Below are 18,366 nucleotides of genomic sequence, written 5' to 3' on the forward strand. Positions count from 1 at the left end.
CTGTGCACGCCAAAGTTAGTCATGGAATCCCACAAGGATCCGTGCTCGGTCCAATCTTGTTCACTTTATATATGCTTCCTTTAGGCAATATTATCAGGAAGCACTCTATAAACTTTCATTGTTATGCAGATGATACTCAATTATATCTATCAATCAAGCCGGATGAAACTAATCAGTTAACTAAACTTCAAATGTGCTTTCAGAATATAAATAATAAATAAAAACCTGGATGACCTGTAATTTTCTAATGTTAAACTCAGATAAAACTGAAGTTATTGGTCTGGGACCAGAGCACCTCCGTGACGCACTATCCAAAGAGATAGTTACTCTGGATGGCACCACCCTGGCCTCCAGCACCACTGTGAGGAATCTTGGAGTTATCTTTGACCAGGACATGTCCTTTAATTCCCACATAAAGCAAATTTCAAGGATTGCCTTTTTTCACCTACGTAATATTGCAAAAATCAGGAATATTCTGTCTAAAAATGATGCAGAAAAACTAGTCCATGCATTTGTTACTGCTAGGCTGGATTACTGCAATTCTTTGTTATCAGGCTAATCGAAAAAATCCATAAAAACTCTTCAGCTGATCCAGAATGCTGCAGTACGTGTTCTGACAGGAACCAGGAAAAGAGATCACATCTCTCCTGTTTTAGCTTCTCTGCATTGGCTTCCTGTAAAATCTAGAATAGAATTTAAAATTCTTCTTCTCACCAACAAAGCTCTTCATGGTCAGGCACCATCTTATCTTAAAGAGCTCATAGTACCTTACAACCCTACAAGAGCACTACACTCCCAGAGTGCAGGGTTACTTGTGGTTCCTAGAGTCTCTAAAAGTAGAACGGGAGCCAGAGCGTTCAGTTATCAGGCTCCTCTCCTGTGGAACCAGGTTCCAGTTGGGGTTCAGGAGGCAGACACCGTCTCCATATTTAAGAGTAGGCTTAAGACTTTCTTCTTTGATAAAGCTTATTGTTAGGGCATAAAATTGAATATTTTTAGGGAGTGAGGAGTCGCAGCGTCCGCCTAACCCAGCCCACCTGCTTCTCGTCATAGTCAGATTTATCTATCATATAATCAAGCATATAATAAAACTAAAGGGAGACTTGGCATACAGCCCGATCCGGTTGGGGAGAGTTCTAGCCTGACAAGGCTCCTCTCTTTACCCTGTCTCTCTTGGTTATGCTTTGATAAAGCTTATAGTTAGGGCATAGAATTGGATATTGTTAGGGAGTGAGGAGTCGCAGCGTCCGCCTAACCCGGCCCACCTGCTTCTTGTCATAGTTGTTAGATTTATCTATCAAATAATCAAGCATATAATAAAACTAAAGGGAGACTTGGCATACAGCCCAATCCGGTTGGGGAGAGTTCTAGCCCGACCAGGCTCCTCTCTTTACCCTGTCTCTCTTGGTTTGGCTGTAATAGTTTTAGACAGCTGGGGACATCCTTTGATACACTGAGTTCCTCTCTCCTCTATCTTCCTATCTTTTCATTTATGTGCATCCATGTCCCAGAAATGTGTGTTACTAACCCAGCTCTGGGGAGTCATTCCCCGGAGTCCTTATGTTCTTTTTTCCACAGCATGTTCCCTCGGATCAGGTGTTAGGGATTTTATTGTGCTTAAAATATGCTTATAATGTGTTAGAAAATCCTTGCTGGTGTTAAAGCAATTAAATGCACTGTGTTTAACCCCATTTATGAGTTATGAGCTTGTTAGGAGGCCTGCAATTTTACTAAGTAGCCAGTTTGTGTGATACAAAAGTTCATATACAGTTTACGGTTTTCATTTATGTGATAAGAGCATTCTGTCCTGGGTCAAACTTACTTTTCTATACCAAATATGGTTTGTAACCTTGAGAAGACTAGCACAAGAATCGCGGGTTTTGGGTTTTGATGTGTATCTGTGTATGTATGTGTATCTGTAAGTGTATGTCTGTATGTTATCTGTCTGTGTGTCTGAGTGTCCGTTCATGTGGTTGAATGCCCATACTCCTGTCTGTGTGTATATGTGTGTACTAGTGTATGTGTCTATGTGTCTATGTGTTTGAGTACATGCAAATATGTATGTGTTAATCTGTAGCTTCTAGTTTGAGTGAAATCCCCTCGTATACTCTCCACTGTTTCACCGAAAACACCACACTCACACCATAAATCTCACTATGTAACCTGATTCTTTTTTGATCAATAAAAAGACTGGCTTCAGGGGAATTTCTCTGAAGTTGCTCAGGTCTGTCTGATGAGACGTTTCTGAGGCTTCCCCTGCTGGCAGGTACTTTATTTAATTTCAGTCTCCTGTTTTCTGTCTGAGATCTGGAAACTTATAGTGTGGTTAGCGAACCAAAGGGTTAATTCTTTAGAATTATTAACATCAGGGATGCTCCAAAATCATGGTAGCAGCTGTCGCCATGGTCCCGCTACACGTTCTGCGGTGCCATATTCATCTGCTACACTCTGCGGTGCCCAGCTACATCCTGCTGTGCCTTGTAATGCCGCACAGTGCCCTGCTATGCCATGAACTGCTACAAAGAACTGCTACAAACTACTATTATTTCTATTTTTGTTATTTCCACTAACCCCAACCGGCCCGTCAGACACCGCCTACCAAGAGCATGGGTCTGTCCGAGGTTTTTGCCTAAAAGGAAGTTTTTCCTCGCCACTGTCGCACTGTTGCTTGCTCTGGAGGAAACTACTAGAACTGTTGGGTCCTTGTAAATTCTGGAGTGTGGTCTAGACCTACTCTATCTGTAAAGAGTCTTGAGATAACGCTTGTTATGAATTGATACTATAAATAAAATTGAATTGAATTGAATTGAAAGGAGTAGATATATCTCCGCCAGCCAGTGCATTGCCGGCCAGTGTGGAGCTATTAGAATCATCCTGCTCTGGTGCTGTCTCACCCTGGACAGAGTGGAGGGTATCAGAGCCAGAGGAGTGAACGTGCATAGGAAAACCGACAGCCACGCGTGCGTGAGCACGTCCACGCCGAGAGGCGCGCCTGGATTGCGTATTGAGAAGAACAGCAGACATTGTGCATTGTCTTTCGATGCAAACAGGTCCACACGTGCCTCACAATGGCTGGGTGCAGAGCCCAGTTGCTGTACAGCGGCGTGCCCCGGGGACATGTGTCGCTCTCAGAGACAGGAGGTGCCTGCTGCTCCACAGTATCAATCTGCTTGGCAGCGTGTGTAACTGACGGGAATGCAAGCCCCCCTGATGGTTTATACAGGCTACTGTTGTCGTGTTGTCCGTTCTCACCAGAATATGTTGTCCACTGAGAAGCGGCGGGAAATGCCTCAGGGCGAGAAACACTGCCAAGAGGTCAAGGTAATTTATGTGACAGCGCCGGAAACTCTCGCTCCAAAGGCCTCACACAAAACGGCCCTCCTCTGTCCCATGAATACTCCCTGCGCCGGGAAAGCCGGATGCCTCCAAAGGCGCAGCGCCATTCAGCATACCACGGTAACCGTTACCCTCCGTGCGCCATGACGCACAGGATCCAGCCTGAGGGAGGCCACCCAACACTGGAAATCCCTCATAAACAGGCGGCCTAGTGGGATCACCAGAACAGCCGCTGCCATCAGTCCCAGTAACCTCAGACATATCCTGAAAGCAACGGACCCGCATAGTTGAAAATGCGCAAGACAAGCCCTGATAACCTTCACCCTCTCCACCAACAGGCAGGCTGTGAAGGACACCGAGTCCAGAGATAGCCCCAGAAATATTATATTTTGCACTGGGGAAAGCACACTCTTTTCTGTGATTATTATAAAACCCAGATTGATGTTTTATGAGCGTTTGCGACACAGACTCCTGCTCTGACTGTGCCAAAAGCAGCCAATCGTCTAGATAGGTAGCTGGATGGAGACCCTGCCGCCTTAACGGGGCTACAGCTGCTTCGGTACACCTCACGAACACTCTTGGGCTCAGAGACAGACCAAAGGGAAGCGCTCTGTACTTGTAACAGACACCCCAAAAAGCAAACCTCAGATATTTCCTGTGCGGAGGATAGATCGCAATATGGAAATACGCGTCTCTCAGATCGACAGATGTGAACCAGTCGCCCTGGCGCACCAGACAAATCAGAGACGCATAAGTGAGCATCCTGGACTTGTATTTTTGGAGGTATTTGTTCAGAGCCCGCAGGTCCAGGATTGGCCGAATTCCATTCCCTCCCCGTTTGGGGACCAGAAAATATCTGGAGTAAAAGCCGCTCCGACTCAGCTCGGGAGGCACTACACATATCGCCCTCTTTTCTAACAGTGAGATAATTTCCTCCTGTAGAACATGAGCTGGTTCCCCCCGGGCCTGTGAACAGAGTATGCCCGAGAAGTGAGGGGGGGCAACAGCAAACTGAAGCCTGTGGCCCCAAGGTATCGTTCTCAGTACCCAGGCTGAATTTGTGAGAGCTGCCCATCTCTCTCTCTGATAAGAGAGAGGAGTGGAAGCCCCCATCGTGTCCCCTACGCTCTGTGCCCTCATCATCTGAGCTATGAGACCATCTTGTGGCGGTACTCGGGAGTGACCCGTGGCCGACAATGCGCATGCACGAGGTGTTAGCACACTGACGGGGTCGATGGCATTCCATGTCCCAAGAGGCGCCGTGACTTCTCCCTGGAGCGGTAAAGCCACCGAACCGCTTATTGCTTTTTTGAACATTGTTTCTAACTGCGCCCTCGACATTATGTCTGGATGCAACAGTGGAACATGCTTTAATTCTGTTGAAAAATATGAGTGTGTGCTTGGGTGACTTGGATGGAGGACAGGGCCAGCCGTCTCTGCAACAAAGTCTCCACTTCCCTTGGATGGGACGCGCCTGTCTGGCAGCCCACGCCACAACGGGGAGCTTGGGGGCTCTGTCAGCAAATCGGTGTTGGGCAGGAATGGGTCCTTCTCCGACAAGCTAGCTTTGCGTGCTAGCCGTCGGCAAAGGTTCTTCATGGTAAAGCAGGCACAGTGCCTGCATGAACCAGGGGCTTTAACGGCCAGGCGGGCGTGTTCCAGCCCGATGCAACACGAGCAGACCTGGTGTGTGTCCCTGCTCAAAATTTTGTTTCTACAATGGCAAAGTCGGGCCCCTGGGTCTTTGTTTCCTTTGGTGTGAGGGACGTTAGAAGACATCTTTGTTAGCAGGATGGCTAAACGAAAAGATACTGAGCAGTAGCTGGTGTGCTAACGTAAAGAAATAATGGCTAGGCGGATAGCGTTCCAGTCTGTGGTGAGACCAAAGAGTCTTGTCGAAGGCAGCTAGAAGCGATGGAGAAGTTAAGCTCCGGTCTGTGGGAAGTTAAGCTAGCTAGCCTGCATGACAGAGATTTGCTTCGAAGTGAGAAGAGGTTTTATAATGGTGTCTGCGTCGTGGCCTAAGCTATTTGAAGGGGGATGCACCCATGTGACGCGGACACTCGATCACCAGCCAATCAGGATTGGCATAATGAGATAAATGCTTCTGAGGACTACACAGGGAGGCAGATGCTATGAATGAGAACAGTTTATATAATATTCAAGCCTAAAAACTTAAAGACACATTTTTTTTAATGCCAATCTCTAATATAGCAAATAATCTATTGAACATCTCTCTTTGGCCTCTGTCTCCCTGCTCTCGTCTTTTGCTTTCCCTCTCCTCCTCCTCCTCATCTCTCCCTTCTGGCGATGCTAGTGCAGCGCCTGGCCCTGGTTTGTCCTCTTGGATCGGGGCAATCAGATTGGTGCAGACTGCCCTAATGCCTCATTCATGTTAACAAACCAGGGCCAACTTGCTGCTGTGGCTTCAATCCTTAGTGACCACCCCCATTTGTTCCTTAGTCACTGTTAAAAGACAGCAAACACAAGAAAAAGATGTTTATTGTTATGAATGCTATAACGTAATGTTACGTTATACTGTTTACGTAGGAATCTACTCATACATTTTAGCTTTCATTTAATGTTGCTAGTAAAGTAAACAAGGTGCAGATTTACTTAGAATCCTCAGCTACAACTGAAAAACACACCAACTTCTAAATTTCTGCTAACATTACACATGTAGAGTAATGGCATATAAAAAGAAAGGAAAATGCCAACGGACATTAAACTTTACAAACACAAATGGCACAAAAAACTGTAAAAAGGCTAATAGCCTAATGTTAAATGAAAGGTTCAGTTAGCGTAACATCATAACATAACATAACATCAGCTTGTGATGTATCTAACATCAGCTTGTGATGTATCTACCTCATTATTAGTAGCAATTTGTACCAGCATTAAATCGTTTAGCTTTACATTAATGTAAAAAATGTACAGCAAACATTAAAGATACTTACATAGACATTTTCGCGCTGTCAGCGATGCCGCTCTAATTCTGCCGCTCTAATTCTGCTTTTGCTCCGCTTACATCCGCCATTGTTTTGTTCAAGCCGGCAAAGCATAGGATTTTGTGTGATTTGGGAGTGCGAAAGATACCCATTGATCTGCGCTCGATTGCTCTTCCTTCATCCTTTAAATATCCGGATGTCTGTCACAGTAACTTGAAATTGAATTTTGTGAACTGAATTTGAATTGTGAGAACTGAATGTGAAGATATATAGAGAGTTGAATTTTCATTGATGATCATATTTTTATTGGATTTCAGTTCCAAACAAATAAATTCAATTTCAATGTATACCCAATCACACCCAATAATATTTATCAATCAAGCCAGACAAAACCAGTCAGTAAGCTAAACTTCTTGCATGTATAAATTATATAAAATCCTGGATGACCTACATTTTTCTGATGTTAAACTCAGACAAAACTGACGTTATTGTGCTGGGCCCTAAACACCTCCAAACTTCCCTATCTAGGGATATAGCTACTCTAGATGGTATTGCCCTGGCCTCCAGCACTACTGTGAGAAATCTAGGAGTTATCTTTGATTATCTTTTTATCCTTTAATGCCCATCTAAAACAAACCTCAAGAACCTTTTTCATCTTTGTAACATTGCCAAAATTCGGAACATCCTGTCTCAAAACAATGCTGAAAAACTAGTCCATGCATTCATTACTTCCAGGCTGGACTACTGTAATTCTTTGATATCAGGATGGTCAAATAAGTCCCTTAAGACTCTCCAGCTGAACCAGAATGCTGCACTGCGTGTTCTGACAAGAACTAAGAAAAGAGATCATATTTCTCCTGTATTAGCTTCCTGTAAAATCCAGGATTGAATTTTAAATCCTTCTCATGACCTACAAAGCTCTAAATGGTCAAGCACCATCTTATCTTGAAGAGCTCTTAGTGCCTTATTGTCCCACTAGAACACTATGCTCCCAGAATTCAGAGTTACTTGTGGTTCCTAGAGTCTGTAAAATTTTCCGGTCTGGGTTTGGGAGGCAGACACCGTCACCACTTAAAACTCTCCTCTTTGATAAAGCTTATAGTTATGGAGTGATGAGTCACAGCGTCCGCCTAACCCGGCCTACCTGCTTCTTGTCATAGTTGTCACATTCATCTATCATATAATCAATAATAGATATAAATTTAGAGAGAGGCAGGGCAGTACAGCCAGACCAGGCTCCTCTCTTTACCCTGTCTCTCTTAGTTCAATCACTGTCGCACTGTTGCTTGCTCTGGAGGAAACTAGAACTGTTGGGTCCTTGTAAATTCCGGAGTGTGGTCTATCTGTAAAGTGTCTTGAGATAATTCTTGTTATGAATTGATACTATAAATAAAATTGAATTGAATTGAATTGAATAGTTATGCTGTAATAGTTTTAGACTGCCAGGAGACTTCCTTTGACACACTGAGCTCCTCTCTCTTTTATCTTTCCACTTGTGTGCATCCATGTCCCAGAAGTGATTGTTACTAACCTAGCTCTTGGGAGTCATTCCACGGAGCCCTTATGTTCTTTTCCCCCAGCATGTTTCCTTGAATCAAGGAGGCTCCAAAATCAAGGTTGCAGCTGTTGCCGTAGTCCTGCTACACATCCTGCGATGCCATGTTACATCCTGCTATGCTCTGCGGTGCCCTGCTACACTCTGCTGTGCCTTGTAATGCCGCACAGTGCCCTGCTATGTCATAAACTACTACAAACTACTATTTTTAGTCACTGTTTGTTATAAGATATATTTGATGTACTATATTCAACTGCTTGGCTCTGTAGCAATATATGGGTGATTGTCACACTCTGTTCTCCTAAAAGCTTATGCAAGCATTTCACAAAATGTTCTTTTTGTTGAAACATGTATCTCACGTTCTCTTATTGAAACATGTATCTCACTAACCAAGGACGGAGGCCCAACCACACCACATCACACACACACACACTATGCTGTTTGTATCAACCTATAACCCAACCACATGATTACACACTCACACACTATTATTGTTTGTATCAACCTATAAATAAAGGAACAAGGAACTGCCTCGGCGCGACTCTCTCTTGGGTGTTCAGCCCAGCAGGTTGCCCTTTGTACAAAGTAGCTTGGTATCCCGTGTCATCTCTTGAGCCATCTTAAAAGTGAAGAGAGAAATCTCTTCACACTGTTCCATTGTCTTTTACTGTGACTGTAATTGCCACTATTCATTTTAACCCCAACCGGCCCGTCAGACACTGCCTAGAGCGTGGGTCTGACCGAGGTTTCTTCCTAAAAGGGATTTTTTTCTTGCCACTGTCACACTGCTTGCTCTGGAGGGAACTACTAGAGCTATCCTTGTAAATTATGTGGTCTAGTGTGGTCTACACCTACTCTATCTGTAAAGTGTCTCGAGATAACTCTTGTTATGAATTGATACTATAAATAAAATCGAATTGAATTTAAAGAAATGTCAATAAACAAGAGCACTTCTTTCTCCCATTCTGGATTCCTGTGTGGACTAGCCAGACCCTCCTCTGGAGTAAAGTCTGGCAATGCAAAACTATTCACTACATGACTATTACAGATTCTTTTTAACCTACTTTGAAGCTAAAAGGTGATGTTCTTCTGCATAAGGATAAAGATAAGACAAACTTTTAGGGATGAGCGAGTACAGCATTATCTGTATCTGTATCTGTTTACCACATGAATTATCTGTATCCGGATCCGTACTCGGACTGGGTGGGGCCTAAACCGGAAGTGGTCAGATTTAACCCGTAAGTGGGTCGGGTTGTCTTGAAATGTGCGGGGCTTTAACCAGTATGTTATTCAAGCATGCAATTGATATGAGTTGATCAAAAATTGTTATATTTATTGCTGATTTGAAAACTATTTACATGACAGCATCGAGCTTCAGATCATTGGTGTTGTCATGGTAACACACAAACTATATACAGAACGTTTTGCAACAATAAATACAACACATGCGGTTGCAATTATGAAGTAAAATGTAATGAACAAGAGTTTTCATACTCAATATAACTTTCTTTTTTAAACTTTTTATTTTTTTATGATCAGTGTGATTTTTTTTTTTTGGTTCTTTTTTTTTTTTTTATTTCCACACCAGGTATGTGTGTGTGTGTGTGTGTGTGTGTGTGTGTGTGTGTGTGTGTGTGTGTAAGGGAGAGACACAGAGAGAGAGGGGGCAGCTGACAGTAAAAAAAAAAATCTCCGATGGCAGAGACGCAACGGGAGTTTCATTTAAACCGAGCAGCACGTCTGAAACCCACGTTCACCAGAAAAACCGAAGTTAAAAACAAACCTAAAGCTAAAGAAACCCTAAACGTTAACGGAACAGATCCGCAGACCCGATTGACTGACGGAGCGGGAGCGGGAGCGAGAGAGAGAGAGAGAGAGAGAGAGAGAGAGAGAGAGAGAGAGGCCAAGGGAGCGCATTTCTCCTTGTTCTGTGTGTGTGTGATAGATCCGAGCGGGTTTGTAGGCGGGGGGGGGCGGGTGCTGTGACCATCACAGAACGCTGCGCGGCCAGTTGAGGAGTTTTATTCAATCTGAGCACGGATATTGACTCATATTACTCGTATAATACTTGTACTCGGCAAAAGTGCTTTATCCGTACCGGATACTCGTTTCAGCCGGATACTCGGATCACCCCTACAAACTTCATTGTTAATTTACATTTTTTAATACATTTTGCTTAACATCCCAAGAATACAAACATACATACATACATACAGAGATACATACACCTGGCAGAGAAAGGCAAAGTGCAACAATCATTCATCATCTCACAATATGGTCATACAGTATGTTGCAAGCCCCATAGCAAGCAGTTATAATCCATGAATTACATGTGATTATACAATTTAATGAGGAGCTATGAGACCAAACAGCATGCTAAAGCACAGCCTGAGGAGCAGTATGTATTCCCTCACAAATAATTACAAGTTAACTCGCAGTATGGCAATCAAAAGTCCTCTTATCAGCCATCATCGTCTGCAAGACAGCACACCCACCTGTTCACTCACTGCTGGGTTGCATTAGAACACCGACGTAACCGCCACACGCTTTATAATTTATTGATTTATCTCATAATCCTAACATAGAAATAACATGGAAATACAATATCTAACTTCGTGTTGTTTTTAGGACACCAGCTACACTTGTCCTTTTCATCTCACAGTATATCAGCCTCATGTCTTTCTCCTTTCAAATACACACATTACACTGAGGCTAATTTATTTTCTGTCGGCAAATACTGGTACTGTATCTCTCAATGGGATGCAGCATGAAGTGAGAAATGAAACTTTCATATCAGGTGTTTGGATTCCATCTGTGGATACTTGTTATGCACTTACTATGCATTTTGTACATGCTTTTTACATCCTCAAAAGGACAGTTTACACACTACAATATGGCACTGCTAACAATATACTGTGGCTAGGAGTCCTGAAGAGTGTTGTCTGGGTAGTGTGTATTCAAATGACAGCTGAAATAAGGGTATTTTAATCTAATAATGCACGCTGCATTTGCAGGTATTATGCACTGTCAAAACCCTCCTCTCTCTAACTTTAAGTTAGACCTCATTGGTAAGTAGCTATTTTGAAGCAAGAAGCTCTGAGGATCTCTGCACCCTTTTAATAATAGAGTGAACTCTCAAAGAGACAGGACTGTATTCATTCATATTCCCTCCGGTCTCCTTCACTTTCTCATTTGCAACACTGGTACATCTTGAGAAATTGCCCTCTTACACTGAAAAGAAATCCTTTTTTTGTCACAAAATAGCAAACCCAGAATGCGTATAAAAGGCAAGGTTAGGTAAACATGAGCTTGAACTCAAAGGAGGAGGAAGAATATATTCAAACTGACAGAAAGTGGTGAGACAAACAAGCATACAAGATGTCGGCAAAGGAGCTCTTCAAAACAACATTAATCTCTGACCGAATGACCTGAAGAGAGTCAACAAGGTTTGTATCTTACAAAGACGGACATAGAAGAACATAAAACAAATAAGGGAAGAGAGCAACTTCTGTTTCTATGTTTTGGCATCCATCTGATGTCTGTGTGTTATGTATGGAGAAGCACCCTGTAATAATGGGTTAACCTTTTGGCTTGACTTTGGTATCCTGAAACTAACTAACTTTAAATCAACATGGTAACCTATGCTGCACGGCAATCCCTTGTCTCAAATAGGTTCTGTTCAGATGATCGGATTAAAACAGGAAGATGTGTTTTAAAATATACCAAGATGTCAGTGTATGCAGATGATTTATATAGAGTATACACGTCGGCACCTACAATGTTGTTAAACTCTGAATTAAATGGGGAGTTGAAATCTGTGGTTGAGTGGTTCAGTTACAATAATCTTAGAAAATGTTTGCATTATGTTTGAGTTACTTTCACCAAAATAACCACAGAAGTAGGCCATCACTTGGCAGGTAGCTTGTGAATTTCACAACGGGATCAACCGCAATACCGTTACATGTTGGGACACAGATGTTGTTCTTATTGGGTTCTGGCTCTGACCACTGGGTAAGACACGGGACAGCATCTTGCTTTAAGGCAGCGTAATAACGAAATAAAATAATGGGAGTGTGTCCATCTCGCGAATCAGTCTCTGCAGTCACTACAACCATCAAATACCAGAAACAGGAAATAACGTTGTTCTTTTACTCACAGATCTTTTTTTTCTGGTGCCAAATGCCATTTTGCAATGTTGGTGAATTCTTAAAAATACAAAACACCACTTCCTTTTGGGTTAAATTGCGATGTAACTCGCCATTACTGAGATTGTAACAGTTATAATATTACCAAAATTGTATTAATAATAACAACAATGCAACAAGCAATATATTACTTTAATTGTGTTACTTTTGTACCAACACTGATTACCATGGGTGAAAAATATAGATACGATGGGAGTGCTACCGTATAATAATGTTTTATAGTGAACAAATGGGAGCAAGTGAGGCTACAGTATGGCACAATTCTCACTATGCTCACACATCAAAAACATGTAAAAAAAAAAAGTGTCTGCTTTGAGCATTTTGTGATGGACGACTGGTTTCAAAAGGGGGGGAGCTAATTGCACCCAGGACAATAACACTTTAAGCCTCATGGTTTGTGTTATCATCTATCCATACTATCCGCTTCAATCTTCGACGTTACATGCCTTTGGTAGCATTCTCTTTATGTGAAATAGAGGCTGACATACTGTTCTGGTAGCTCTGTTAATTATAGTCAGAAGGTTTTATGTGCAATATGTATATTTTTGATGATGATTAATAGCTCATGTTAGACTGACGGTATGTTTCAGTAAGCTTGTTTGCCACTTTTTTTTCGGGGTTGTGCCATATGTAAGTATATTTTAGATTATTTAGATAAACAATATAGGTTAGACTATGCACACTGTATAACAATACATTTTGTATTTCCTTTATTTCATCTTACATGTTAGCTAGCCTACTTTATATCCTACCACATTACAGTGTTGTGTAGTTATGTTGTTTTTACAATTATCATTGTATAATGTCTGTGACTCATTAATATCTAAGTGACTGGTCATTGTGTTTCATCCCAGTTTCACCCTTTCTAAGTCAAACAAAACAATGTTACGATGATCCCAGTCTCCAGTGCTTGATGGTGGAAGGTGTTTAGCTGCTGGTCAGATTGCACAGGGTTACGTGGGTGCAGGACAAGAGACATTACAAGGTAATTTTGGAACAAACGAGGGAAAGAGATTACCTGGAAACTACCAGAAGCATTTCCAGGTTATCTCTGCACCATTGTAATTGTAGTATTACCATGTAATTAAGTAGAAACAGGCAGTTTTGCATTTTTTGCCACTGATTTATGGTTATTACACAGAAAATACCAGACGTGTTATCAGGTAATCTCTGCACCATGTAGTTAAATAGAAACAGGCAGTTTTGCATTTTGCACCACTTATTCATGGTTATTACACAGAAACTACCGGACGTGTTTCCAGGTAAGAAGACACAAGATTAAACATGTAATTTGTAAAGTATTACATTGAAGCAAAAGGGAAATATTTGGAACATAAAGGGTGAATGAATTTCATAATTTTCATGTTATTACAATATTAATACAACTATATTACAACTACCCAGATATACTGTACATATTGTTATCATTGAACCATTCCTAGTTATTACCTTGGTAATTGCATTTTATATCTGTTACCTTTTTATCACCTCATTACCCCAGTATTACATCGTATTACTGTGATTTAGTACCCTGTTATTACCTTGGTAATTACAAGGTATTATATTACCTCTTCATTTTCATACTGTTACCCCACTATTACCATGTTATTACCGTGGTGAACTTTGAAGTGCCACCAATATTCTCTTCAATATTCATCTCCCCCCCCCCCTTTTGGTATCATCTTGCTAGGCTAGCTATTGCTCAAAAGCAAATAATGCAAAGTGACAACAGTGATTGGGCTTGTAATGTATTTAGGTCTGGGATTAAGCTGTTGGAACTTCATCCAGACCACTAAGAACAATATTCTACGCTGGAGGGGGAAAAAAGAAAAAGGGTACATTGTTGGAACACATAAAGGGCTGGAAAAAACAAACGTGTCCTGTTCCAAGCATTAGAATGAAGCTACAAAGAAACACAAAATATTGCGTTAGTGTGGTGTTGATGGTGTCCATGGATGTTTGTGTGTGTGTGTGTGTGTGTGTGTGTGTGTGTGTGTGTGTGTGTGTGTATTGATGTTAAACGTGTAGTGGGGGTTGGGAGATGTTCGAGGAGGCATTTGGAGAGATGTGGTCAGCAGAGAAACAATCTCTATGACTCTACTCCTGATTTCTTCACATCTAAATTCACCATGCCATGTCTTTCCTGATCCAGAAATCGATGCTGCCCTACAAACCACCACCACTTCCCTACTGAATGACATGCCTCTTCTTGGCCATTACACGCTGCAATTGTTTCTTTAATATCCTCCTGCCGGATCAGCAGTGTTGCCTTCATGTGGCATTATGTCACCCTCTGAACCCACAGACAGCATAAGGCGGAATCAATGAACAACCAACCCACAAAGCCCCAGTAGTCTTTTATGGCTCAAACATAACTCACCTGACAAATGTCATTGTGACTAACAGGACCTTTTACCACATAAAGCCCATATATAAAAGTCAGCAAATAGAAGGAGATAACAGAGTCAACAACCCATGGCATCTTATGTCAAGGAACATAACTTTAACGTCCATGTACAAATGTCACTGATCTACACTGAGTGACGTCTGTTACATACTATATGGAAGAGTACAAAAAAATATATAGGGAAACTAAGACAACCGATCTTGATGTTCGAATACATCAAGCTGCCATACTGGCAAGAAGAAAATACTGGCATTCTGATGCATTTCACATTGAGATAATCAAATCAGATAAATATGCACACACCTGTTGTGTCAACCCACAGCGATTAAAACAGCAAGCTGGTTGAAGGAATCTGTCCGCCTAGTTATCAACAGCAGGGCAGCACCCCATCACAGCCTGACTCATTTTGACGTTACAATATAGCAGGCTTTTGCCAGAAATGTATTGGTTGCAAACAGTTTGTTTCCAGCTTGTTTGGAGCTCGTCACTGGAACACGTTTGGTACAAACACCAGTCTGATGTCAAGCAAGGAGGGGGAGATACTGTGGTGTGACAGACAGAGGGTTGCATGAAACAGAGTACAGCATACAGTACAGAGTTTATGTTGCTTTGGATGCAGAGAGATCCAAACGTAGAGATGGAACTATTTTTCTTTCGCGGAAGCAATTCAATAGTTTTTAAATCAATAAAATCCTTTTTAAATCAATATTTAGTGTCAAATTATTGATTGACTTAGTAAGTAGCCATGTAACAAGTGGGATAAAAGCGAGAAGATTCAAGACCCCTCCACTTCGCATTGGGGTCCTGCATCAACCTGTCGTGGTTGTATTTGCTAACTACCGCCTCGCTCCATATAATCCCTTATAGGGCTGAACGATATTGTGTTTTAGCATCGACATCGCGATGTGCACATCGCAGGACGTTGTGATGCTGACGCTAATCCTTTTTTGCTGCTTGATAGAAAACTTCCACCGTTCTCCTTTTACAGGATTATTACCGTCCGACCCTTCCCCTTTAAGACAGGTGGCCATGTGGCCAACGTGTGTGCGACATTAGTCTGACAGGGTTTTATTGTTATGGGATAATAGTCAGTGTTTTATATTTGCTGCAAATACAAACTAAATCACCTGATTAATGCAACATAATCACAAGGTCTCCCGGCCATTTCCCCCCGCAGAAAGCTGCTACCAGCCAGGCTAAAGCTAATATAGTTGGCCTAAAGAAACAAGTGGTCCGTCTGTCCCAACTAACGTTACAATTCGGAGCCGCGACACTGGAAAGGTAACACTAATCTACTACAGGAGTCTGTGTCTGATCTAACGTAATTTATACTGATTTAATGGTTCTTGAATACACAGAGTTTGTTGCTAGTGCGCGCGACATGCAGTTCTGATCAATTCATCAAACTGGCCCCGCTAGTCGACCCCAACCTGAAATTTAGAGGAAGCAACATGCAGTCACTGTCATTCACGTTAGCCTGGATTGATTATTACATCAATATAATGGTGTCATGCTAGTCAACCAGCGTATTGCTACCTAATTTCCCTCTCCAAAACCACTTCAGAAGAGAAGAAGTTAGTCACAGCGCTGACTTGCTTTGGTGTAAAGCATTAAAGTTCAACAAAGAATGGTTCACATTAGAAAAGATCCTTTTTAAATTTTTTCTTCAATGTAGATGCACTCACCTACAAAATCACTGCAGTAGTCGAGAGTAATTTATCATTTCTAAATTGAGCTATTTGTCATCTTTTAAAAATTACTTCTTTCTTTTTGTTACCGCAATATACTGTATATCGCAGGGGAAAAAAATATTGCAATGTCAGATTTTTCCATTATCGTGCAGGCCTTATGTAGTTTTGTCACTATAAGCAATTCCTTTCACACTATACATGGTAATTTCAACCATTGTTAATATGACAAATATTGATTAGTGCAGGTTTACAACAAAATAAACAAAATATCGACCCGCTGGTTGAGATATTTGCTGTAATTGCATAAGCTAATAAAGAAACAGATGGGCATACTAGAAGAAAAACATACAGGTATACAGGTCCGCTGCTACTTGTTTGGATTTCTGATTTGGTTTAGTTTTTTCTTTCTTTTGTCATCTTGGCATTATAGGCTTTATTTTTTACCAAGTTGCTCGATCCAGATGTTGCTGCAGTTGCACAGAACAACATGCTGTTTTGAGTGCCATGTAAACAACTACACAATATGGTGGTCCCATACTGTATTTCTTACAGACATACTGTAAGACAGGTGGTCAGTGGGTGGATAAAGGTTATATATCTAAATACTGATCAGGTAAAAACCAAGGGTTAGCTATTGTTGTTTATGGAGCCATGCATTGATTACAGCCTGAAATATGGTGAGACTTATGGATATTAGTGCATATACCTTTTTACTTTTATGCTGTCACTGTTCTTTTTTGGTGTACTTTTTCTACAAAATCTGAACTTCAGTTTCATTTATAGTCTAACCTTTGAGGTGTAGAATGATTTGCAATGTAATCATAAGCAGTGGCAACATTGATGGGTTTTCCCTGCCTTTATTCCTGGTGTCATTTAGCTACAAAGAATAATAAAGCCATTGAGGAAAAAGACAACAAAAGACAGCGAAGCACAATGTCTGAGTCAAGCAAAGATCTTGATGGGCTGTACTGAAGTTGACATATGTGGGCCTGCAGCTCTCACCTCCCATTTGCTGTCCTGTGTTTTCCTCTTGAGCTGGATGTTCCAGTTCTCTGTGTCCACCTCGGCACAGTGAGCGATGGTCATGGCCACTGGGCAGGCAAGGTCCAGGCCCGGAGGAGCATACATCACCTCTGGGCCCAGAAGGATTTCACAGCCTTCCAGTGATTGAACACTAAACACACAGTCACACACACAAGCACACACACACAAACACAAGCACACACACAAAGAGAGAGACACATTGTAAAAATACATTAAAAGAAGTTGTGGACCTGCAGAGACAAGATACAGACTATGTTTACACAAGGTGACATGTCAGAAGAATGACTCGGTTTAGAAATCCTGTAATTGTGCCTTTTGATGGTTGCTTCTTTGCTTTCCCACCAACACATTTTTCCTCCCAACTTGTCAAATAGTGACGCTTGGTCAGGACCCTTGACGTAACATTTTAAAATTTCTTACTCTTACTTAAAATTCTTACTCGTTGAATGTGTTATTGCTACACCACCAGGCTGCAGGTTTTTTTACAGCACAGGTGAAAAAGGCACTACAATTTTCCAGAAACTTGGAGTGTGCTTGTCAAAGGCGGCTTACAACAAACAGGTCTTGCCAGTGCATAGTGGCAGCAGCAGGAGTGGTTTACTGGAAAAAAAGGGCAGACAGGATCACGAAAGAGGTGATCAATGCCTCCATAAAGCTTTCTAAGCTCTCATCAGTCACCCCTGATCAGGGATCTGAGTGTTGATTTTTATTAAGATTTTCACCTTGCAGTGAGGAGTGATTTATAGTTGTTATGGGAGCAGCAGCTTTAACAAACAGTATGCTACACAACAACTTAATACTAACAGGTTGAGAATAAAGAAGCATGCCTAATGATGTTGTTTCAAAATAGTTTCAGATTCAACACAATCTGCTGTACAAGAGAGTCTGCATATCAAAGAACAATTGCAGTTCATAACAACTTATTTTTTTGTATTTTGACGATCATTTCTATCAGTTTATCTATGATAACAAGAAAGAAAAAAGATATTTGAGCGGTCAGATGATCGAATAGATTGCAAACAGTTTAGCCAGATCATCAACCACTTTATTTTGGAGGCACGGGCCATGTCCAGAAAGACAGTAATACTGAAAAAACACTCTTATCCATTCAATGAGATAATTGAGTTGGCAGAAGGCTCCTGACAAAAAACATGATTTCAGTGTCTGTATTTTATGTTTT

At 41.6% G+C, this 18,366-nt stretch overlaps 1 protein-coding gene across 2 annotated transcripts in view; it reads right to left on the reverse strand.

Moving 5' to 3' along the window:
* unc5db (unc-5 netrin receptor Db) overlaps positions 1-18,366 on the reverse strand; it is a 265,211-nt gene that overhangs the window by 33,966 nt on the left and 212,879 nt on the right. For both annotated transcript variants that reach the window (XM_032515156.1, XM_032515155.1), the window contains one exon: positions 17,145-17,316. In XM_032515156.1, coding sequence (XP_032371047.1) covers positions 17,145-17,316 — 172 coding nt within the window. The remainder of the gene's footprint in view (positions 1-17,144; positions 17,317-18,366) is intronic.

The sequence above is a fragment of the Etheostoma spectabile genome, chromosome 5, assembly GCF_008692095.1.
Source record: "Etheostoma spectabile isolate EspeVRDwgs_2016 chromosome 5, UIUC_Espe_1.0, whole genome shotgun sequence".
In the NCBI taxonomy this organism is placed as follows: Eukaryota; Metazoa; Chordata; class Actinopteri; order Perciformes; family Percidae; genus Etheostoma; species Etheostoma spectabile.